The following is a 24,339-nucleotide window of genomic DNA, read 5'->3' on the forward strand; positions in this document are numbered from 1 at the left end:
TGAACTTTTTGGATAAACGATGACTAGTGATTTTCTAGCCGTCACTCATCGGAAACATTTTCTTTGTTTCATAAAAGATGAGAATTTAGTTAAGTAAATCCAAGAGATGTGTGCGATTCTTCACTCCACAGCGGTCTTTGCCATCTGTTCTCATTTGCCAAGCACATCTCCGATAAGACCAGGAGAACAAGTGTTTCCATCTGTTCTGTTTCCCTTACATGAAAAGGAGATCACAGGCAGTCCGCATTACCAGAAAGCTCTCTAACAAGAGCCAGCAATACACTGCTGCTTAGAATCTCCAGGCTGTACTACTGGCCTTCCAAGACAAAATGCACGGGAAGGACATTTGGACTACATCAACTGATTACACGTTGCCAAGATCCCTGCAGGGTGAGCAGAGACCAAGAGTCCTAATTCAGCAGTAGTCTGAGACTTGTGGGACTTTCCTGAGGAAGACCAGGGCATCTGTCTGCATACCCTCATGCACTATGCTATTCCTAACATTCTCATTTCCCATTGTGGCACGTCAAGAAGGGGGCAGACCTTGTTAGTTATATCGTCAGGTGTAACTGAAAACTATAACACTTAAGGTAGACAAGAAGGTGAAAGGCACACTGAACCACCAATAAAGAAAGAATGCTATGTTGTATAGTGAGATTCCTATGAGTGACAGGGGACTTCTATTCCTGGGGGGAAAACTGTCCATTATAAGTGACACATCCACTTGATAGGATCACTCTTTCCACAAAGAGCCAGCCTTATCCATTCCTGCTGTGAAGGGAATAAAGAGAAAGGGAACATATGAAGAACACCCAGTCTGAACAAAAAGCAGTCTAGGACAGCTGCCAAGAATCCCTAGGCACACCAGACCACAGCGCAATTCACATAAATTTCACAGGACTATTTGGGTACTGGTTAAATAACTACTTTCTCTCCATTTTTTTCATTGCACTGTACATTGCTCATTGCAGTTAACTGCAAATTGCTCACCATAACTTAGCTTACGAAGTACAGCAATACATTAATGTAGCCTGGGCACAGTAAGAAACGGCATAGCAAGGAACGGGTCTTTTGGCAAATGCGACCAAAAAAAAAAAAAAAGGAAAAAAGATATCTGTGTGAATGAAAGGCCTGTATTAGAAAGAACACAAGTGTCTTTAAACACGAGAAAGAAGGGCTTAAAGAGACACTACAGAATGTTCCGTTTCCCCTGGAATAACCAAGAAGCAGCCAGGCTGCACCCTTAAAAATGTCATTTCTCTGGATCGTTTGAGAAAGAGGCTAGTCACTGACATCAGCATTGTAATGATGTTGACATAACAGTGGAGCAGCACTGGTGAACAGGGACAAGAGACTTTTTGGTGTTTAAATGTTTTTACAGACCTGTCTCTCAACTCCCTAATTAAATTCAAATTATTCCCCAGCACCTAAGACACAAGACTAACCTCGCCCAAAATGATTCTCTTTAAACACAAACTCATAGCTGTAAGTACATTTTAACTTTCCCAGCCATACTCTCCCCAGACCCTAGATTCAGTTACAACAAAAACTATCGCCCCTTTCAAATTCATTAATAAAGCACTTCCTAAAATCCCCTCAGTACCTGCTATTTCAGTCATCTTCTTCAATATACTGAGTGATGTAGGGGCACTGCCATTATGATATGCTCCTAAAGGAAATCTATGGAATCAACAGATTTATATGGGGATACTACAAGGTCCCAAAGAAGACCTAGTATAATCTATTGAGTTTTATAAGGCAGTTTGAAAATATGGAGAAAGCTAATAATATTTTGTTCAATTCTACGGAGTCATGTAGCTAGAGCACATGGGGGCTGAGATTTTCTAGACAATGAGATCATGCAGGCATGCAGCTCAATTGAGGAATTAAAATTCACAGGAAATCTATAGCTAAACCTCTCTGTATAAGTTTTGAATGTTCCAATATATAGGATTTCATGCTACTAGTTCTATTTTCTTTTCTAAGAAGGGCTGCCCAACTAATAAAAATAAAAACACTGTTGCACATTTGGAGAGTGACCTTTACCCCATTACGATTTAGTACTATTTTATCTTAAGACACAGCTGTTCAGATATCTTCTGGGCCCTTACTGGTCACAAACAAATTATCATAATTTAAATTAGATTTTAACTGATCAAAGCCAGGTAATGCATCATTAGCTTAAAAGAAGGAAAGGGTTTGGACTGTATTCAGGCCAACACAAACTCAGAGGATAAGTTGGGTACATGGGAAATCTTTGTCTGAACCCACAATGCATCTCAGGGCAGGGTGAAGTACAGTGAAAGTTCTTACGCTCAAGGACCATGCTACAGACTAACTACACAATACTAGCCTCTCTAAAAGGGAGAAATATTCAACAGAATAACCCAAGATCTACCATAAACTTTAGTCTCCAGTTACAGGGAAATACAAAAAGAAAAGAGGTAAACTCACGTATTCTGAGTATTTTTTAAAAAGCCTTCTACTATGCATTATTTATTGGTTAACTGTGGCATTATATAGCTTTGTAACACTTGTGACTTGTTTACTCTGTAATGCACCTTTACACTCCAGAGGAGTGTTCCTGCCTCCATGGGCAGCCACCATCATGTAAGCTGCTGTGGGCTGGTCCTCCGACAATGCAAGATACCGTTTGGGATCACCCCTTGGTTTGTAGTTTCCCTCGATTTTAAGTAAGGGTCTGCTTGTAATGAAAGTCTGCGGCTGTTCTTTGGTACAGAAAGACACTGGCTGCCCACGATCCCACTGCTTTTACATGCGAGTCATATGCTTGTGCTTCTGCTGCTAGGAACAACCACCCTACTTCTCCCTGAACCACTGGCTGTTTCCCAAACCCATTTCCCCCAGTGGAACACTTCAATCAGTGAAGTGATGGCTCTGTGAAATTACCACTTGTTCACTTCACTTGTACTCATGAGACTAACCTGCTATACAAAAGCTAAAAAAATTAGCAGTTATACCTCAGCAAACTGAAACAATGTTGACTACTTAGTTTGTTTTACAGTGACAGGGACATCTGGGTGTGATGTCCTTGAGGAGATCTGGCAGAAAAACAATTATTCTTGTTTAAATTATGACTTTAGCTTCAATACTGAGCTTCAACATTTTACACACTGATATCACGTGTGGGAACACTCCTAGTACATGACACCCTTAAGAAGGTCATCAGAGTCTGTGCCAAAAAGTATTTGCTTTTGTAAAGGAAGGGCAAATGGTAATTGCTGAAAAGTACTTAAATCAATCTCATTGTTATAAATCTCCACCAGAATGACTATAACAGGATAGATTTTCACTGAGTAGTCAGAGGAGGAAAACAAAATAAGGAAAACCACTTTATATTTCACAGTACAGCGAAAGTGTTATTTTTCTGCCATATGTTGATGTTTACAAAGCACAATAAAAAGCAATTTAGGCTGGAATGTTGTAGATGCAGATAACAGTTGCATGAAACCCTCAAAATAAGACTCTGGACAAATCCCAGTAACTGGAAGAGCTGCACTTTATCCAGTGTAGATTATTTCCTTTTAGAAGACAGACAACATTTCAGATTAAGGTTTGATTTGCCCAAATGCCCTCAGCTTCGCTTTGAGGCCCCAACTCAATAAAAAACCTGTTCTACTTTACTTGGAAATTAAAGTAGGCCAATTAATAGGTATCTCTAATTAAACACAGATGAATTCCTTCCAACCTGGTAACTTTGCAAGAGAGATGGACAGATGTGGTTGTGCATTGGCACTTTGCCCTGTAACTAGCTGAAAAGCCAATGGGGCTTCATAGGAAGTAACAGTCCATCCGCCTGACTGTGGTTTCAACACCCATCAGAATAGCATTCATTGACTCTCCCCCAACATTTCCCAAGGTATTGTGAAATGAACACAAACTATCATTAGGTGAGCTGTGATTTTCCCTAGGTATTAAAATGCTTACTAGGAAGCCCCAAGCAAAAGACCATTAAAATTGGGAAGAAAGATTTTCATTCCTTCATAAAACTAGCGTGCAAAACCTACGTCAGACGCACTTCATGCTTATTACACATTTTATTCTCCTATTATAAGTCCAGGTACCTTAAGGCTCTAGTAATATAGTATTTCAAGGTTTTGCACTCCTATCTAGGAATTCAGGGTTTGGTAGATCAAGAGAAAAAGCCTATTCCATACAAACACATACATGTGTGAGAATATGTGCCTGCAACTCTCCCTCCACCACTGCACTGCATGCTCATGTGGGCACCCTCTGCTGTATCATGCACCTATGCCCCTCAAACTTCCTTAACCTCTCACCTATACTGCTCACCCAGTCTCACCCTCAGCTCCCTGTGCTGGTGCAATACCCTGTTCCCTGGAGTAGGGGCAGGAAAGAGCAGCCAGAGGAGAGAAGAAAAGCCCAAAACTACAGCTGCTGCTGCAGTCATCGCATACTGGTGGCTAGCGGGGGCACAGGGCTGCAATTTAACCCCTCATGGTCTACTTGTCCACAGGACACCAGTTGTACAGCCCTGACCTAAGGTATAAATGGACAAGTAATTGATCACTGGGAAAAAGCAGGGCTTTACTGAAACAGCTGCTCCATGCTAACTGCCTGTCTGTCCACTCGCTTCACAGTAACTGGAAGCTAAATGGTGACAACTTACCCCTTAACAAAGGAGGGGTAATATAAAGTGAGGTTTAGCTTCCACTTACAGACTTGGGTGGGTACTGCAGCAGGGCTGACATGCAGTAAAACCCCAATCCTTTTTAATTTAGGGTAACTTGCTCGTATGTCCATACCCCAAGATGCAGGACTGGGCCACATATTTTAGTGTGTTATACGACTAAGGAAATACAGAAAGATTTTCAGAACTCCCACAACTGACCAACAATTACTTTTGATCAAGTCAAACATAATGGCCATAATTTAACTCAGTGGTGTTCAACTGTTTTGCTTGGTGGGCCAGATGGGCAGTACCCAGATTATTCAAGGGCTGGATCCAGTCAGCAGTCCCAAACTGGTGCCTGGGGTGGGCATGGGAGGCCCCATCCAGCCATACAGAGAGGGGCAGAGATAACCTGGGCCTGATCTAGCTGTGTGGTGGAAGGGGGCATGCCTCAGCCCCAACCCAGGCCTGTGAGAGGATGAGGGAGGCATGGATTGGGGCATGCCCCAATCCAGCTGTGCAGGGGAAGGGGATGTGGCCCAGCCCTGATCTACTTTCATGGGGGAAGGAGGCATGGCCAAACGCCACAGGGAGAAGGGGCATGGCCTGGCCCCAACCCAGCCATGCAGAGGGAAGAAGGTGCAGCTGGGCCCTGATCAAGCTGTGTAGGGAAAGGAGACATGGCACAGCTTCGATCTCCTGTGCGGGGCCTTGGGAATTTGGCAGTGGGGGAGGGATGCAGTATTAACTGGCACTGTTCACCTGCCACCAAACTTCCCAACCTGTGGGTATACCCATGGGCTAGATGCCATAGCTCCGCAGGCCAGATGTGGACCACAGGCCAGAAGTTAAGCACCTGTAATTTAACTAAACAGTTTTGTTTTAAACCTACGCTATGCAATCCCATTTCAAAATGCCATAACCTGTGAGTATCAAGTCTTTTCTGCTAAGGCTTTTCCTGTATTCTCTCTAACTAAATGCTTCTTTAAACTCACTCTGCTACTTAGTATCTCTACTGCATGACATCACTCTTTTCTGCAGTTCTAGTCAGCATGTTCAGCTGGTCACAGTCCATTATCTATAGAGAACATCAGAAGTAAAGCAAAAAAGTGTGTCCTTTACTCAGATGCTTTCAACTCCAGAACTCCTTCAATTACAGATTTAGATTTCTTTAAAAAACCAATTCTATCACTAGGAAACTCACCTCTGCAAACTGAAACAATGGCGACTTCCGACATGCTTCTGTAGAGTTAGATGCATCAGACTGGCAAGTACTTGAGGACACCTGGGACAAAGAGAAGGAACAGAACATCAAGGAGGTGTCTACAAGGCCACGAGCCAAGCCTGATAATGAGCAATGCAACACCAGCCAGACAGAGTTCAGCTGGCGATGAACAATCTGATGCTTCCTAATCCTGGATATGCAGAATGAAATTAAAGGTATTGTCAGCTTTTTAATATTTCTTCTGATACCCGTCAAATATCAGAAAAGCATTTATCCCCAAAATACATAGTTTGATTTTAGTTTTGTACCACATAAAAAGTTTTTTAAAACCCAATGGAAACCCAGTGATTAAATATACAATTGCATAAATATACCTATGACCTGTGCCACATGCACCTGCATAGGATACATCTCCCATTTATGCACTTTCACTTTGGAGATATTTTGTCTGTTAGAGTAGTTTATCATTTCAGAAAAGGACAGTTAAGTATGTTATATGACAAGAGTTTATTTTACTTGTAATTCCAACTGGTCTTCCAGTAGTCTTGGGGGCTACTGGAAGTTGGGGGCCATACTCACTGCTGCAGAATTCAGCGAACCTGGACTGCAGTGGGCATGGCCATCAACATCAGGGGATGAGCCAGGGCTGTGCACATACCAGCCTAGCTTTCTCCACTATCACCCACCCTTGGATCTGTACCAATCTGTACCCGTTCCCCACCTATACCACTGTCTGCTACCTCACCTGCACTCCCTCCTGTTTCTTTCCGCACCCTGAACACCACTGACTGATCTCCCACCAGGGCTGCTGCCTGCTCCTCCAACTCCAGCACCACTGCCTGTCACCCCCAGCACCACAGCTCAACTCCTGACCTACGTCACTGGCCCCAGACGCAGATCCACTGCAGCTGTTGTTGGTTCCAGCCTGGCGGAGCCCCTGGGGTGACTTTGACACACCTGACTTGCAATGGAAAAAACCCAAAGTTCTTAAAAGAACTAAAATGAGTAGCTAACATTGCCAGATGTTTTCAACTGCTCCAATAATGTGCATAAAGACACGGTGTGGGATTTTGAGAAGTGCTGAAGAAAGTATACCATTAAAAATCTTTTGAAACTCAACTACCAAGAAATGCATATGCAATCAATTTTCCCTGACCTGCAGGACAGCTTTTTTCTATTTGTGCTATTTTTATTAGCTTAATTTTTATTATTAAAACATCTTCATTTAAGGCACATTAGATATGAAATATACTTACAAAATATCAATTGCTTAGGAAGTGAAGAGTTTTAACTATAGGTTCAGAAGATATATATATAAAAAAAGCTTAACAAAAGTGTGTGGCATTGCTGATGCATGGTATAATTAGGGATATGCAGTTAAGTAAAGTTGATCAACTGCTAGTTAAAAGGGAAGATGATTGTGTGTAACTGCAGGCATACCAAACAAAATGAGAAATAATAGCTGGGGAGGATACTTCCCTGCAAAATATTTAAATATCCAAAGCAACTGTGTGCATTAGGAAGCCTTTAAAATATTTCCATGCAAATATTTTCTATATAAACTTTCAAACTTACTGGGTATTCACATTAAATGATGTACCAATATTCACTTGCCAGTGGCAATGACTAAAAAATGTTGCATGCCAAAACACAGGTGGTCCCAAACACCCTTTCTTAGGACCATATTTTTGAAGGCACAGAGGACAGCTGCTTTTACTGATCTACAACTATTTTAAATGTGTGACAGCTGCAACTGGTCACCAGCTTAAGGGCTAGAGGCTTCTGTTCTGGAGCTGTATTGGCCACTTCTAACTTTGAAGTAGGGGCAGAACATTTGTTTGCAAAGGCATGCAAGATTGAGCTTGCAACTGCATCTGCTGCTTTTAAAGCAAAGGGATCCATTAGCATAACCAGGAATAGGATTTGCTACTCAGGACAATGTCATTAGCATGCTGCTGACTAACTCCAATGCCTCATTGACTGTTATGGTCACTGATAGACTATTTTTCCCAGAACAAAATCACATGGAATGGATAAAGATTGTATATTACCAGCACTTCCATTATATTTGCAAAATGGCACATAGCCCTCTTACAAGTCTCCTACAGAGTAAAGTAAACAATTGAAACTTGATTGTAATAACTAAGGAAGGCACAACTGTGGTTCACAGAACCTGCCTTTTTCCTGAGCTGGTTAACTTTAGGGAGAGTTTGGCAAGAGTAAAAAGGTCCTCAATTTCAGGCCCCTTACCTACTGCACCTATGAAAGACTGATTGGCAGCAGGAACCTTAGTCACTTGGGTCAGTTAGCGAAAACTCTTTATAAGCAAGAGCCTGCTCAGTGCTGGTGCTTTCCAGACACTGCTGGAAGGGGGCAGGGTGAAAGTTCCAGTAAGAGGTACTGTGCACCTCACAATTCTGCTGATAAGCATGTCCTTAAATGCGGAGGAAGTCCCAGCTCCAAAATGCCTTTCATCACTCCTCTCCTGGAAGGATTAGAATGGCTAGCCCCATCCTGTGCCAGGGCCATGAAAATGCTCAACTCCTGGGACAATACACAAAGCAAAGGAGGTTCCCTTTCACATACCCCCTTAAACAGAAGCTGGCTGAGTTACTGTACAAAAATATGAAAGATGACAGTAGAAGGACAGAGACTCTAGATTTTAAGTTTGAAACAATAATCACCTATCAGGCTTAGAATAATAGAAAATGACCTCAGGAGGTTATCTAGTCCAGCCCCCTGCTCCAAGCAGGACCATCCCCATCTAGATCATCCCAGTCATGCCTTTGTCTAACCTAGTCTTAAAAACTAAAAAGGATGGAGATCCCACATCCTCTTTGGGTAACGTGTTCCAGTGCTTTATTACCCTCAGCTTGACAAAGGGTGCTTGTGCCCAAAGCTTGCTAAGAAGAAATTTTCCAACTATATGAATTGGTCTAATAAAAGATATTGAATTTACCCTAAGAACCTTGTCTACATATTACCCTCCTAGGGAGATAGTGTGTGTTAAGGATAACTAAAATCAATTAAAATAAATTAAGCTGTTGTTAACATGGAGTCTCCCATGTTGGAGTGTTTACTTCATGCACCAAATAAGGATTTTTTTCTTCCTTCCTTTCTTTACTCCTTGATTTTAGAATGGCTGCTTAGGAAAAAATACTGAACAGAAAATGCAAATCACCAAGAGATTTGCCAAGCATGAGCCCTTTAAAGTTCAGTTGTAGACATAAGAAGTTAGAATCAAAGCAATCAAAGTCTTACAGAAACTTAGGCATTTAATTAGCTTTTCTCAATATACTATTAAGGTCTAGCAGATTTTTAAGTCCTTGCAGGGTCAGAGCCTAAAATTATGAGGGTGATCACTAATGCTAATATTAAAAATCTTCCACTTCTGTATGATTCTCTTCTTCTGCCCACTGCCAGTTGGTACTGAACTGCCCTCAGCTAACACAAATCACTTGGGATTCACACCTCATATCCTGTGGCTCTTTATCCAAACTCAAGAGAGCATGGGAGATTCACTTCCTTCCCAAGCAGAAAGAAAGCAAGCATGAGAATGATTTTGCCATATTCTTGCTTTTCCTAATGAATTATCAAAAAAGGAAAGGAGAAAAGAAACTCCAGTGCCTGACACCATATTTACACACAATGCCACTAAAAGATTTTAGTATGAACAAGAGCAAATGTTCAGTGCTACTGTTCTGAGGGTATTTTCTGCATTAGCTCACAGAAGCCACTAGGTGTTGCTCTTAGTCTGGTAAAAAATGTTACTAACAAGATAAAAGAACAAACTAGGGGAAGTGAGATTCAGATAGGGCAAGTCCACACACTACGCTAAAGATTTCCTAATTCAGTTTTCACCATTTTATTTTGTCTTCATATGCTGCTCTTTTGACAAAGCAGTTCAGGACTGAAGCAGGCTCTGACCCAGCTCTCCTAAAAATACAACTGCAAGGTTGATTAATTCATTTTACTTTGTTTCAGAAGGTGAAAGAGGTCAAATCTGCACAAGCATTTCTGCAACTGATATAACCTGTGGGTAAATCTACAATAAGTTCACTGTTCAAGTAATTTTCTTGTTGAAAATCCAGTCGCTCAAGTCTTTCATTTTTCCTGCCCACATACTTATTATATTGTAATGCACTGTTACGTTGGAAGCTGTGCTAATGTAAACATTGAACTCTATTAATGGAAAACAATAGCACAGGATATTGAAAAATTATGAGCACAGAACACAACAGGAAGTGTAATGAACAGAGGGAGAGCAGGTGAACAGCCGAGCTGGTTTGCAAATACCATTGTTGATTCCTTTTTCTTTCTCCTATTAATGCATATTCATATTGTTTTTCACCATTTGTAGTTTTTGCAATTCAATGCAACACTTTATTTTAAAAAGGCTCCTCACTGTTCACTTAACAGAGTTTCAAGTGAATGTATGTTATATACAGTTACTGAGGATTACCTATGATCCATCAGAAAGATGGAATTTCTTTATAATCTTCAAGAAATAGATGTTCTTAATACTCAGACTAGTGCACCCCTCTTTTAATGTAGATTTATAAATAATTCATATTTTAACAAATAGCAAGGTCTTTAACCCCCTAAAGACCATCTCATAATTTGGGCTTCCTCCTGTTGCCAGAACCTGCCTTACTTTGAGCAAAGCAAGGTTGGGTTTTTTTTGGTGGTATCTTTTATTGGATCAACCATTTAGCTGCCAGAGATGTTTAATGAGCGTTTGGTACAAAGCACCCTTCTTATGTTGGGCAGGTATTTCATACTTCTGCTAAACAGCCTGATGACAAAGCATGGCTGGATCTAGCCTGAGGAATTTGGGAAGGGTTTCTGAGATATTTCTTGGGAAATATAAATAAAATGTAACAAGACCAGGGATAAGGGATCTTCCTTTAGTTTGGTTTTGGACTCTGCTGCAGAAGTGGAGTTGAGCTGCTTGTGCCAGAATCTGCGTGTAAATACTAACATGTAGAAGAGTTTATAAAAGGCAACTGCCCAAATAAACTGGTGGTCTGGAGGTTGCTAGGTGCCAGGCCAGGAGAAGGCAGTGTGTGCATGCTGGTGAGAGTAGATCATGGCGATGCTGCGTGTTATAAATACGAATGGTCACAAACAGATATATATAGTCCTCCTTTCACAGGTGGGGTAGGCTCAGGAAGAGATTTTGGATTTATGTACACTGCTGCTATAACAAACCCAAGAACACTGACCAAGAAGCATATCCTACCCATTCAAGCTGAATTTCAGCAATGAGGCAACACAAGCACCTTGGTGCATCTCTGAATATGCTCCCTTAACACTAGCTCTTAAATAATTTGTCCTCAACCTGCCAGTCTTTAACACTTCAGATTTGCATTTTTTCCTCTGTGTTTGAATATAACATTTGTTTTTGACAGATATATTTAACCCTTCTGCTAATGGCACAAAAGAATAGTGGTCCTGTTGGTTAAAGGCAACAGAGTTTGTACCTACACTAAGACCAAACATGTGATACGACAACTGAGGTCTGACAGGGTAAAAACACACTGGGCATTTTACCATGTGCTTTGGGATGCAGTGCCAGGTGTTCTAATTAAAAGTGCCCACGCATCATGTCCATCAGAGTCCCCGCACTGAAAAAATGGCAGCAGGAAACTTTGAACTAAAGCTCATCGAGCACGTTTTAATTTCAGAGTGTCCTGCTGCCAGTTTTTCAGTGTGGGGATGCACAGGGACACTGATACACATGACACGGAAGGCTGCTGGAGCACGTCAATTTCCGTGCTCCAGTCGACTCAATTAATCAAATCTGCTCTGATGCACTGCATTTCCAGCATGTTGGAGCGGACTCCCCGCACATCTGAACGAGCCCATTGTGCTCATGGTCCCACAATACCCAAGGCTTGCCTTACATCCAGTTGTCACAGAGACCGAATCATAATGGGATAAGCCAGAATAAAGGTGCAAAACCTGATTTTGTACAATCAAAGACATCAGTGGAAGATTTTTTACAAGGTCCAAAAAGACAGGTAAGCACATAACTCCTATGGGTTCTCAAGTGAGAGGTGTGCACCAGCTTCCCTGACTGTTCTTCTGGCTGTCAAAATTTAACAGTAGACCTTCTGAAGGAATCATAGTATAAAAGTAAGTAATACCATCCCCTGAAAAGTGCTATTACCTGTAAGCTGCTTGCAACTCCCTCTTCTGATCCAGCAACTATCTATTTTATATACCTATTGAATGTGAGTCCATTTGACCCACCTAATGCAGGAATTTCAAACTGAGGGCAAAAATATACTGTAAGTAACCACCAAACTACAGAAACCCTATATGCATTTCCATTGCTGGGATTATGAAGAAAACCCCCCCACATTCTATGATTTACTTGTTTTCTATGTAAATGCAAAATGTTTACATTACACCAACTGAACTACCAAGCCTTTTGAACTGGCAGTACAATAAACACAAAGCCAAATATAACAGGAATCACCTAGAGTATCTTGAACGTTTCTTAGCACTAGCAACCTTTTCAAGATTAGAATTCACCTATAACCAAAGTATATTATCCAATAGTTATATTGCCTCAGTTGAGCCAACTGCTCTATGGTGCAAGGTGCTGTACAAATATACAGGTAGAGGCAACTCTTAATCAGGAGCCTGAAAAACATTTCACTAGAATTGTTATGTTCCTGTACTCCTATCTGTGACAACAGGAATAGCCCAACAGGTAGAGTTAGGGGTCACATGGACCCCTCAGCACTGAAGTCAGTCAATAGCATTACACTGGCACAATTACTGAAGAGACATCAAAATGAGAGCTAGCCTATCTTTCCACTAGTTTGAGGGGGAGTGTCAAGTCACCATGCTCACACATGGCAACATCCAATCTTGACTATTATTCCTTTTCAGGGTGCCTTCCAATTCAGGGGGTGGCAGAAGGGAAGGATTTACTTACCTCTTGTGCAGTCAGGGCATGCTCCCCTGCTAACAGCAGCATACTTAGGCCTCCCATTTGTGTAGGATCTGTTAAAAAGTAAAACCAAGTATTAAGGCAATTCATTCACATGCTGAAAGAAAAGTTTCCCAGAAATGCAAACCTCTACAAAAGGCTGCTTGTCACAGATGCTCCTAGAAAGATGCCATAAAGCTAGTCAAAGAAAATCACAAATAACCATTTTCCATACCCACTGGAATGGACTCCCAGAGCTGTCCGAGGGGACTTAAATGGATTTGTGTGTTTAACACCCCATCGTGTGGATTTATGATTTTACTGTCATCGATTTCATGTATTACAGAGATGAATATTTTTAAAATGGCAACTAGAACAATCTCAGAAACACACACAAAGGAAATATTCTTTCTAATATGGCCAACGGTTATATATGAACGGACAAAAGCTTCAGAGTCGGGGAGTGACCTACTTCCAGTTACAAAACAAATAAAGAGAAGGGACCATATCAAAGATTAAGCTTCCATTCACCAAAGAGGTAACTCTGCTTAAGCATCTGTGAAGAAATTTTTCTAGTGATTTATTGTTAAAACTTGAGCTAAATTCAGTGCTGAAGAGGGCTAAGCTGACAACTCTGAAGAATGAAGCACTGATACAGGACAGGAGTTGAATGGGCATCTTGCCCAAACGTTACCCTGCCAAGGTACTATATTTGGGTAAAATAATTCTAAAAAATAAATGTTGACATTTCCCTCCCTTGAGCATTCTTGTTTTCAGGAGTTTTAACAACAAAAAGTAGAGAGAGCAATGAAAAGTGACGCCATATGCTTAGAGAGTGCCCTCTTTTGGGCATATCAAACACATGATTATTCGCTATTACTAATTAATTGATAATAACATGGTGCCTGGAGCTACAATCCAGGCTGGGACCAGATTACACCTGGTGATATACACAATAAGGCAATGACTGGTCTGAAGCACTCACAAGCCAGAAGCACAGGTGAAATGAAGTATTTTTCCTTGATGATATGAACAGTACAAAGAGCAGAGAGCACATGGCTAAAGGGGGCAAAGACAAATCCTGTAGCAACTGGCTTTTACTTCCCCTGAGGTAAGTGAAATGGTAACTTAATTCAGAGGTGGATTCAAAATTCAGAGGTGGATCAAAATTGAAGAATAATTCTAATATTATAAAATTCTTAATCTATCTGTCTGTCCATAATGCTTTATTCGCACTCTGATTGGCTGACTGAAACAGCCAAATAGAGTGCAAATAAGCATTTAGCAGGAAGTGGCAGCGTGGTGGAGCACTGCCACAATGGCGGGGACACTGGACGGAGCAGGGGGAAGGCAAAGCCAGCTGTGCCTTGCTTCCCCCTCCCCACAGAGACAGTGGCAATGGAGTGGACAGAATGGGGAAGGTGAGGCCAGCAGCACTGTGGGGGAGCACTTAGACGGATTTAATGGCATTATGTAGTGGAGGGTGCACCCCTGTCCAATGTACTGCGGACAAGACACCCTACAAGTCTTGTAATTAGCTTCCCAGCAGCCTCCAAAGTTCTAGTTCAGTGCTTGAATCACTAATCTATCCTTCCGGTCTCTATTAAACAATTACTCTCATAGGATTATCACTTTTCATCTTTATACTGATGATATAGTTGAAGAAACAGGGCAAAGCTGTCTGCTGAGACTGAAGAGGGATACACTGAGTCTGCCTGACACCAGCTGAGTCTGGGTCCGCTGATGTTTTAGAATGACAGTATTGTCCTCTCACAGCAAACTGTACTAAAAGCATATTCAGAATTTCCCACTTCATTTATCAGGAAAAAACAAGGGGAGAGAGGCAAAATAAGAGTGCAAAGTCACATTATTACTAGGACAGACAAAAATAAGCTTTGTCAAAGAGAAGATACAATGTCTTGGTACTTCCTCAGACAGCAACTTGCTCACAAGCAGAACGAAAATACTCTGAGACAGAAAGGCTGGCAGATGTAAGGAGAGGTCCCAGGTACACTGCTGAGCTAAAGCACTGCCCTGTTAGGCCTAGGCTGCATAGGCCATCCATCTTGGAAAGGACATTTTGCCAGAAGATCAATTAAAGGCACTAATCGGGAAGAAGCTCTTGTCCCAGTGGAAGCTTCTCACAGCAAAAGGAAAGGGGTCAATCTGGAGGTAAAAGGATGGCATACCTCACCATACGACAGGATGATGCACATAACAACCCGTTCCAAACCCTTCTTCTACTTCCACTACAAAGATGGTCTTCATTCCCCACACCCCCTTTAATTGTAGGATGTGTCTTAGGAGTTTTTTTTCAGTAAGCATTCAACAGATGCTTAAACCATCTATTTAAAAATAAAAATCAAGAGGTGGAAACAAAATGACAATTGAGTAGAAAGTGAGAGTTTAATTTAGTGCTTAAGGAGCTAAAGAATACTTGTGCTGCAGCTGTAGGGGAGGGCTGGAGGTTGGATATCTGCTCTTTATGAAGAGAAAAATCCTCCTACCAGGCTTTCAAACTGCAAATGTAAGATATTAAAAACTAAAATGTATATTTGAACACATTGCCTTAAAATTTGCATCAGGTTGTGTGCATGTGTTACTTATGGCATTAAGAACATACAGATATGAATAATGTAATGGTATAAATATAATTTTAAAACTATTTACAGGTATTTCCCTATAATGAGGTATTATTCCCTTTTCTCATTAAGAGCCTGATTCACAAAAACATATCAAATATTAATACGATAATGGAAGCTGATTTGTGGCCTTCACTGAAGCTTTTATTATTGCCAAAACTAACAACGGGCACACTGTTTGGGAGTGATGACTTTTACTACTCTGGGACTATAATAGAGGGGTAGCTAGGAATTTTTAAACTAAGCAGTTTTTTTCCAGGTGGAAAATGCTGATTCATCCAAACTGTGGTGGGTGGGGGAAGGAAGGGCTGCAGGAATGTGCCACTCGCAGTAAAACTTCATTGGGTTCAGGTTGGAATTTCTAACTGAGAGAGAGAGAGAGAGGGAGAGGGAGAGGGAGAGGGAGAGACTGCACAAGTGAGCGAGCACAAGCATGCAAGTGAGAGTGTGTGCACCTGCGTATGCACAAGGAATGCAAAAAATCCCTCCTCTGGCTGATTCTGACAAGGTATATAAATCTCTGATCTCACATACTGCTGCTATTTGCTTCAGTCACTGAGATAAGCAGTCACTTGTGCTTTAACCGCTGACATAAACAGTCACTCTCTGCCTACCCATCTCATTCACTCCTGCTGGAGATGTTCCACTTTGTATAAATAGTTAAATATACTCTGGACCAAAGAGATGGACTCTATGGGCCAATGGTTATAGTACTTGCACAGAACACAAAAGAAGCAGTTCAAGCCATGCTCTAATGAATATTTAATAATTTACCAAAATGGAACAGATCCAACTAGAGACAATTAACCCAAACTACTTAACACCCATATTCCAGATGAGTGACCCTAGCGCCAAGCAACTGGCTATTCAGTGGTGATTAGGGGTGGGAGGCCATTTCTGCCTTCCTGTTCATCTCTCCGTCTTTTTACAAAGCTTCAAAAAGGTACAGATCTCATCTTAAAGAATAGACAAGATTTTGAACTTCAAAATGTTTTGTTGGATGGGGAAACCGTACAAGAGAGACCCACTGTACAGAATACCCATTTTGCCTTATGTCCACTAATAAGGCACACCCAAGACATCTTGTAAAAACACACTTGATTCCAATATACATATCGGGAGTTGAGGTGAAACGGTGCTTGTGACACTGTATAGAAAATCCCAGCGCTGTACTGAGCATTATATACCCAACAATGGCTAGCACAGGAGGAAAAGGGGAAGCTTACTTTACAGACAGCACACCCTTCTTTTTTAAAAAAAAAGTGTGCGTGTGCGTGTGATCATTATAGACCTGAAGAATGTCTTGCACTTGAAAGCTTATCTACCTCTGTCCCAACTATGCAGTTGGTCCAATAAAAGATATATCACCCAAAGAAATCCTTACACATATCCATTCTTCTGCTAATTCCAGGAGGACTATTTGCGAAGAATTTTGCCCTACATCCCAGTTTTCTTAATATTATTGCGTATTAAAGCAAAGGGGAAAAAGCTTTTTACAAGTAACATCAAGTGAAATTGCTGTGTGGGATGTTCTTGACATGGTACATTTTTCCTAATTCTAGGCAAGGAATTACTTCACGATGCATGTCATTTAAGACAGTATCAATGGTTTCAGATACTCTATACTTTTTCATTGCTTCCTATACTTATTCAGCTACTTCTGGTTCCTTGGCAACAGTCAGTGCAGATGTTAAAGCTAGTTATTTTGGATATAACATAAAGAGAATGGGATACATTTTGTTCTGCAGGAGAAGAAAGAAATTCAGAGGTACATTTACCAGCAACTGGTACAGAGCAGACATAATAGTTCTCCAAACAGTAAACTAAAGATTCATCATTCCGTGATGTTAACTCCCATTATGAACTAGTCATACATGAGGTAGTCATACTTTTGCAGGCTAACTTTGTACGGATGAACCATCTATTTATCATTAGTGGGTGCATCTGGGCAAGAACAGGACCTGAAATCCTACCAGACTACAGCAGAGAATTCTCAGGAACATAAACACTGTCTTCATTAAGGAAGAAGGATAGTCTTGTAGGTAAAGACATTGGGGTGGGATTCAGGAGATCTACATTAATATACAGTTTAGATCTTACTAATCAAACTGTTGTTCTGGAAGCATTTACTTAAATTATGCACATCCTTAACATTTTTTGTGTTTAAAAAAAATCTAATGATATGAATACAGCTAAGCAAGTGCATAGTTATTTGGATGTCAGGGCCAGGGCTCATAAGCTGTCATCTTCTGCTTGAAGAAGTCTGTTTGCCTTGGCATAGGTGGTAGATCTCTTTACACTTAGCAGATCCTACCAGAAATCTAGTGTCTAGTTCCTCCACTACTTGTACAAAGATTAACCGACTACCCACTCTTCAAATTGTTATGTCTATTTTCAGAGGGGGTATATCATGTTCTGTTTAACTAAAGCATGTTAGGGTAGGTGCAACCAATTCCTGCTAACTGCTCATCAGGTCTTTTTAAGACATTTAAAAAGCCACAAAGTTCAACATTCTTCTGATGGTAGAAGCCAAATGGAATGAAGATTATGACAATCTCTAGTACCAGGTTCCCATACAACACACATCACAAAATTATGTAATGTGCAGAGATTCCTATTGAATTACAGTTCACAGTTCCTTCAAGAAGTTATTTCATTACAGAAAAGTTCATAGAGCTGGAATGGGCAAAAAAAGGTATTTTTTTAATCCTTTCAAACCTGCTCTATGAGCAAAATTTTCCCTACAATTTTGTCTGAAAGTTCTCTAGGGCAGAAAATACTATCCACCTGTCACACATTTAGCACAACCCAGACACAACAAACACCTGAAAAGTTTCAAAATTGACAACATAGATAGAGTCTAACTATTTTTTAGAAAAGAAAAAAGGAAGATTATTTTTATCCCCTTCTAAATAACATCTAGTTTCTGCCAGTTTTAGGCTCAGAAGCTGCTGACATTCAAGTACATTAATGCCCATGTTTACCAAGGTCACGTTCTTCTATGTTCTGGTAACACTTAGTCATCGCTGTCATTCATTAGAACAGAGGATAAATCAGCCCATCGCTTATATTTAGTTGAATACAAGACAACACCCCAATAATTAGATTCTATATATGGAATATTTATAAATTTGTTATAATTCTCCAGGTATAGAATCTAATTATTGGAGGTTTCAATCCAACTTTTGGAGGTCTGACTTTGTCCCCTTCTCACTGCTACAGCTGGGAAAATAAATCTGGCAGGTCAGGTTGCCCCCTTGTCCTCTGCCCCCCAGCTTCCTCCCCCTGCAGCCTCTTCCCTACCATCCTTACTGTCATGCCCTGCTCTCCCTGAGCATATGGAAGTGAAGGGCAAATTTGAAAACGTTGACTTTGAAATAAATACTCCAGGTGTGTTTTGCATACAGGCACATCACTTAAGTTAATCCAGAATTGATGCATTTCACTCTTTTTGAACCTGCTGCAAGTTTTAGCACAGGTATAAACACAGTTTTAAGTAGCACTTTTGGCACCTACTTACGTATAGTATGAACTATGCACGATACTAGTCCAAAGCCAAAAGGCTCGTGGTTCACTGGTTCTGAGGGCAGGTGAAACTTGGTGGCATCTGAACCCCAAGCCGCTGGGCTTCGGACCTGCACGTAGGATGCCTGCCAAAGGATTTGGAAGCATCTGAAGCCCCAGGTGGGGTGGAGGATGTTGCCAGTAGTATGGCCACTAATGGTTCTTGACTAACTCACAGATTTGGAATTGATTTGGCTGGTTTGGATTGGAACACAAAAAAAAGTCTCTTAAAAAAAAGATTCCTATTAATATGTTTGTCCAACTTGAGCCATGTGTTTTAATGGTCATGCCCAGTGTTGGCTGCATTTAAATCATCTTCTTTGTTGGTTTCTATTACTGATCACATGGTGCTTTCAGCAGCAGTTTAATGATAGACAATGTATTTAATGACATTTCCCTATATGCAAATAAGGGGAAAAACCTCATCTTAGTGCTGGTGTAAGTCTGATTTACCATACTTACTCAAACATGACTTTTCTAGGTTAAGAAAAGAGAACAGATTTAATTTTATTAGTTTTAAAATCAATTTTCTTCTATTGGATCTTTAATGTCAGAGACAGTGTGCTTCATCAAATGCTTTCATCCACAGGAACATTGTTCATTAACACCTCAACAACTTTTCTTTAGTAGTTACCAGCACATTACTCCTGTTGGCAGTCAACTGCTAAACATAGCACAGTGCTCTATGAATTTGAAAGAAAGAACGGCATGCGTTTTTTCCTCTCATTTTCTGAAGAGTGGAAAGATCTAACTTTAATTAAAAAGGGGCATAAACCGTAACATTGGAATCCATGACAAGTTATTATATTTCAGAAGTTCTTAGAGGCCAGGATTTTGGATAGCACTTTTAAGTGCTTCAATTTATCCTCATTCAAAATAATATACAGATTTTAAACATATGCTTAAGAGCTATGTCCAACTTTCCTGATTTGAGACAAGACAGAGGACTGAATCATGACAGAAGTTGGAACGAAGAGGTATTCCGTCTATCAAGGTAACATCATCAGTGGTGACTGTGATAACACTAGTGGGGTATCCAAGCTTACCCGCTATTCCAAAATTAAGCTGAGGCATATCTTCAGTCTTTGCCACTTTTTTGGGGCTTGGTAAATCTTTCACAGAGTCTGATGGGAAAGCCCACAGTTTCTTCCTGTTTGTAACAGTGGATGACTGGGTTTTCACAGGCTTATTTGTTGCGGGACACCACTTGTAGCCAGGGTTTGCCTTCATAAATGCATCCTTGTACTAGAAGAGAAGGGAAACACGTATCAGTAAAGAGGGAAACAAGCAAGTAAACAAACAAAACACAGTCTTATCTGCTGCGGCTATTTGATATTTATGAGACAATGGGAGAATACCTTCTTTTTAAGATGGCTGCATTCAGTGCGTAGCCTTTTTGATCCTAGCTTTGCCTTAATCTAGCAAAAGCACTGATCACATACTTGAAATTCAGTTTGACAAGACAAACTTTACAATAGGAAAAGCTGGATTTCAAAGTGGCCGTTTCAATCCTCATCAGGGTTTACTATTGCCAGCATATTTTAGCCTTGATCTTGCAGCCTCACCCACAGAAAGAGTTTTCCAGTACCCTCAAGGAGCCTCATGAAGATCTCCCACTCATTAGATATAATGGGACAGCCATTTAGATTAAACGCATTTACAGATGCAATCTTGGTTTGCTTTCCTGCTGTTAATAACCATACATTTATAGATAAATGTGGCAGAATTACACATCTCCTTGCTATGCATTGACTTTTCTTTGGACAGCTTGGCTTTTGAGTTTATCTTCTTTTTCAAGGCCAGTTATATTTCTGGGAAAATAAATGGTTACTGATACCATCTCATTTTCAGTGGCACTTCATCAGATAATTTACCTCATGCTCACATCCAGAATTTACAACTCTGTCTGACAATCTGTAGCAACAGAATACATTGTGGCTGTTTAAAACTTTCTGTGGCCTTGAGCACACAGAATACATGTTACAGTAAACTGGGTACATTCTTGACATTTGACAGCAGAACCAACTTAGCCACTCTACAGAGACTAATGGAAAATCTGACTCAAACGCAGTTTGGTACAGAGCTGCATCTAGGATATCTGATGATTATATTTTAAAATTATTTGGTCAATAAAATAAATGCCTGTGCTTATATAGATATATAGCTAGATATCAGCACATTTAAAATTACAGGATTTGTCTCGTCAGTAAGGAAAAAGCCAAAGCAATGCTTGTAGTCATGACCAGGGATCCTGGTTTTCTCCTGCATGATATTCCTACTCATACACTTCAACTGTCTTAAGGAACTTTCATCAGCAAATAGGAAATGAGGTTATGGCATATTTAATATAAGATACACAATAAGAAAACAAACTTCTCTGAAAAAATGTTGAGGTCATATTATACAGGAACTATGATCTATCAGTTTGCTTTGTAATCCATTCTTCAGTGACTGAATATCCTGGTTCAAAGATGTCATTGGAAGTGGTGAAAAATAAGCAGATGGCAGGAGAAGATGGACATAATGCTGACCAAATGGGAGCTGAGATAAAAGATAATGGAACTGATGACAAAAAACTACCTTTTTGAACCAGTACTTATGTAAAAAGAGGTGAGAATTAGCTAGGTATGTTCTGTGTGCCACAAGTCAGGAGTTTTTATTTACAGCTATGAAATACCAGATTAAAGAGAAGGTGGGGGGGAGGGAAGACAGTTAATGATAAATAATTTTCCATACCTATAACTGCTCCCTTTTAGGGTAAAAAGTTACAGTATTATAACATTGCTGCTGCTTAAGAGAATTTTGGGATCAAGAGAGATAAACAAGGGTGCATTCTTAGGGCATGCAAGTGAGCATCTTTTCTATGGGAAGTACCCTTTTGCCGAAGTACAATAATAATTATGTGCTATACATAAGCTCAAAGAAGGATCTGGGAAATCAAAAAAAACATCAGTGGTGGCAAGATAAAGCAAAGGAGTTCCAGCTCTATGCTGACAAACATGACATATGTAGCTTTTTCCAGGCAATGAAAGCCATTTACAGCCAATATCCCACAGTTCTACTTTCCTGCGATCCCAGGATGGCTCAGTGAGCCTCAAAGACAACAAATCTATCCAAGCTAGATGGAAAGAGCACTTTGAGGCACTCTTGAACTTTGGCTTAACTGTGACAGATACCACCGAGTCCATCCCCTGACACTCTGAAAGGGGATCCCTTGCCAACCCTCCCGTCTTTGAGGTCTGGTATGCCATTAAGGAAGCCAAGAACAACCTGAAGGCTACTGGATCAGATGGCTTACCTGCTAAAACCTACAAGGCTGACAGTGAAGAACTGGCTCTGAAACTCCATAAATTTATACCCCAAATTTGGAGCAACAAGGAGACCCCTGTGGATCTGAGGAATGGCAACATCATGACGACTATCACCAAGGTGATAAGTCTGTATGTGGGAACTACTGAGGTACAGCTCTCCTTTCCACAGCAGGGATCCTCATCCTCTCCCACATTCTACTGAACAGTCTTCTCCCTCTTGCTGAGGAGGTCCTGCTGGAATCCCACTGGTTTCAGACTAGTCCGTGGGGCAATTGACATGATCTTTGTTGTCCATCAGAACCAACATAGGACCTGTATATGGCCTTCATTGACCTTACTAAGGCTGTTGATTTCATCAGTTGTACATCCTTATGGAAAGTACTGGCCAGATTTGGATGTCTTGAAAAGTACATCCAGGTCCTGAGGCTTCTCAGGACCTTGATGACTGCACCTGTTCTTTGCAGCAGACTGGAGACAGATCTACTTGTTATCAAAATTAGGGGTGTAACAAGGATCTCATTACCTCAGCTCTGTTCTCCATTTTTTTTACCCTCATCTTGGTTCTGATTAAGGACTACCTTCTTTCTGGAATTGATGCTGAATACCAAACAGATGGAGGGCTTTTCAACCTGAGATGTTTTCACCCAAAAACAAAAGTACCATCCTTGACCTCGAATATGTTGTATCATCCTTGTGTACACCAAGGAAAGCCTCCAGACTGCACTGGATCTCTTTGGAGAAGCCTACTAAATCTTGGGCTTCTCTCTCAACATTGAGAAGACTGAAGTGCTCTATCAGTCTGTTTCAGGGCACAAATGTGACCCCCTCCCCAAATAACCATTGAGGGAGAGATCCTAGAGGTAGTGTGGCACTTCTGCTACCCCCATAGCCACCTCTCTCAGTGATTGAACACTGATGAGGAGAATGAGGTCAGGATCTGTTGTGCAAGTGCTTCCTTTAGGAAATTTCTTTGGTATCTCTTTATTCATCACTATCTCCAGAAAAACACCACAATCCAGTCCTACAACATAGTCATCATCCCTGCTCTCTTCTACAGATGTGAAGTGTGGGAGAACTATCATTTGTCATCTCAACAGCCTGGAAAGGTATCACCAATGATGCCTCTCTAAAATCCTCCACATCAAATGGGAAGATCACCACACAGACATCAGCATCCTTGCTGAAGCCAGTGTTACCAGCATTGAGTCAGTGATCCTCAAGCACTAAATTCACTGAGCTGGACATTGTGTGCGGATGCCCGACTTTCAACTCCCAAAACAAGTGCTCCAGCCTAGTAACAGTTGAGATCTCACTGTGCTAGAAAAAAAAGCTACAAAGGACACATTGCAGAAAAACCACAAGAAAACAGATGCTGAGATTAAGAATTAAGAGGAGCTGGCTGCCAACTAACCCCAATGACACTGCAACCTCAATCAAGTGGCAGTCTGTTTTCAGGTAAAGCATCTTGCCCTCGAAGCAGAAAGGAGAGTGAAGGAAGGAAAAGGAGAACCATCCCAGCCTGCAGCTTACCCTGTGGGAAATTTCTGCAGACAGATCTGTGGCTCAAGGATTGGATCTTAAGTCACTTCAAGACTCATCAGTGAGCTGGGGCAGAGATCATCATCAAATCAAAGGATTGCCAATGTTGACAAGTTCTTTAGGGTAATATACAAAAATGAGCATTTACTCTTTTGATACAGGAATCTTTAAGTGAAGAATCTCAGTCATGCCAGTTGTCATGTGGCAAAAGGCAAGCAGTTAATCTCTGGATTATTGCTGGTGGTGGTCCAGGACGTGCTGCCATACAACTCAGAGTACAGAAAGGAGAGATGTCTCTCCCAGTTGCCCTTTGTGAGCAGTTGTTCAGATGCTTGTTGTGTCACAGTTACAGGACTGTAAGTAAGCCTGAGGCCTCTCTCTTACCTCAACATAAATCCTGTTCCTTTGTGGTTCACTTTGCAAAGTATTTATCAGCACAACTGCTATGGGTTTGGAATGCT

The 24,339-nt window shown here is 40.9% G+C and overlaps 1 protein-coding gene across 7 annotated transcripts in view; it reads right to left on the reverse strand.

Annotated features, from left to right (window-relative positions):
• BBX (BBX, HMG-box containing) overlaps positions 1-24,339 on the reverse strand; it is a 182,074-nt gene that overhangs the window by 44,799 nt on the left and 112,936 nt on the right. For all 7 annotated transcript variants that reach the window (XM_019528624.1, XM_019528625.1, XM_019528626.1 and 4 more), the window contains 3 exons: positions 20,075-20,273; positions 12,829-12,896; positions 5,859-5,939 (listed from right to left, as the gene is read on the reverse strand). In XM_019528624.1, the coding sequence (XP_019384169.1) occupies positions 5,859-5,939; positions 12,829-12,896; positions 20,075-20,273 (348 nt within the window). The remainder of the gene's footprint in view (positions 1-5,858; positions 5,940-12,828; positions 12,897-20,074; positions 20,274-24,339) is intronic.

The sequence above is a fragment of the Crocodylus porosus genome, unplaced genomic scaffold, assembly GCF_001723895.1.
Source record: "Crocodylus porosus isolate Cpor-Errol unplaced genomic scaffold, CroPor_comp1, whole genome shotgun sequence".
Lineage (NCBI taxonomy): Eukaryota > Metazoa > Chordata > Crocodylia > Crocodylidae > Crocodylus > Crocodylus porosus.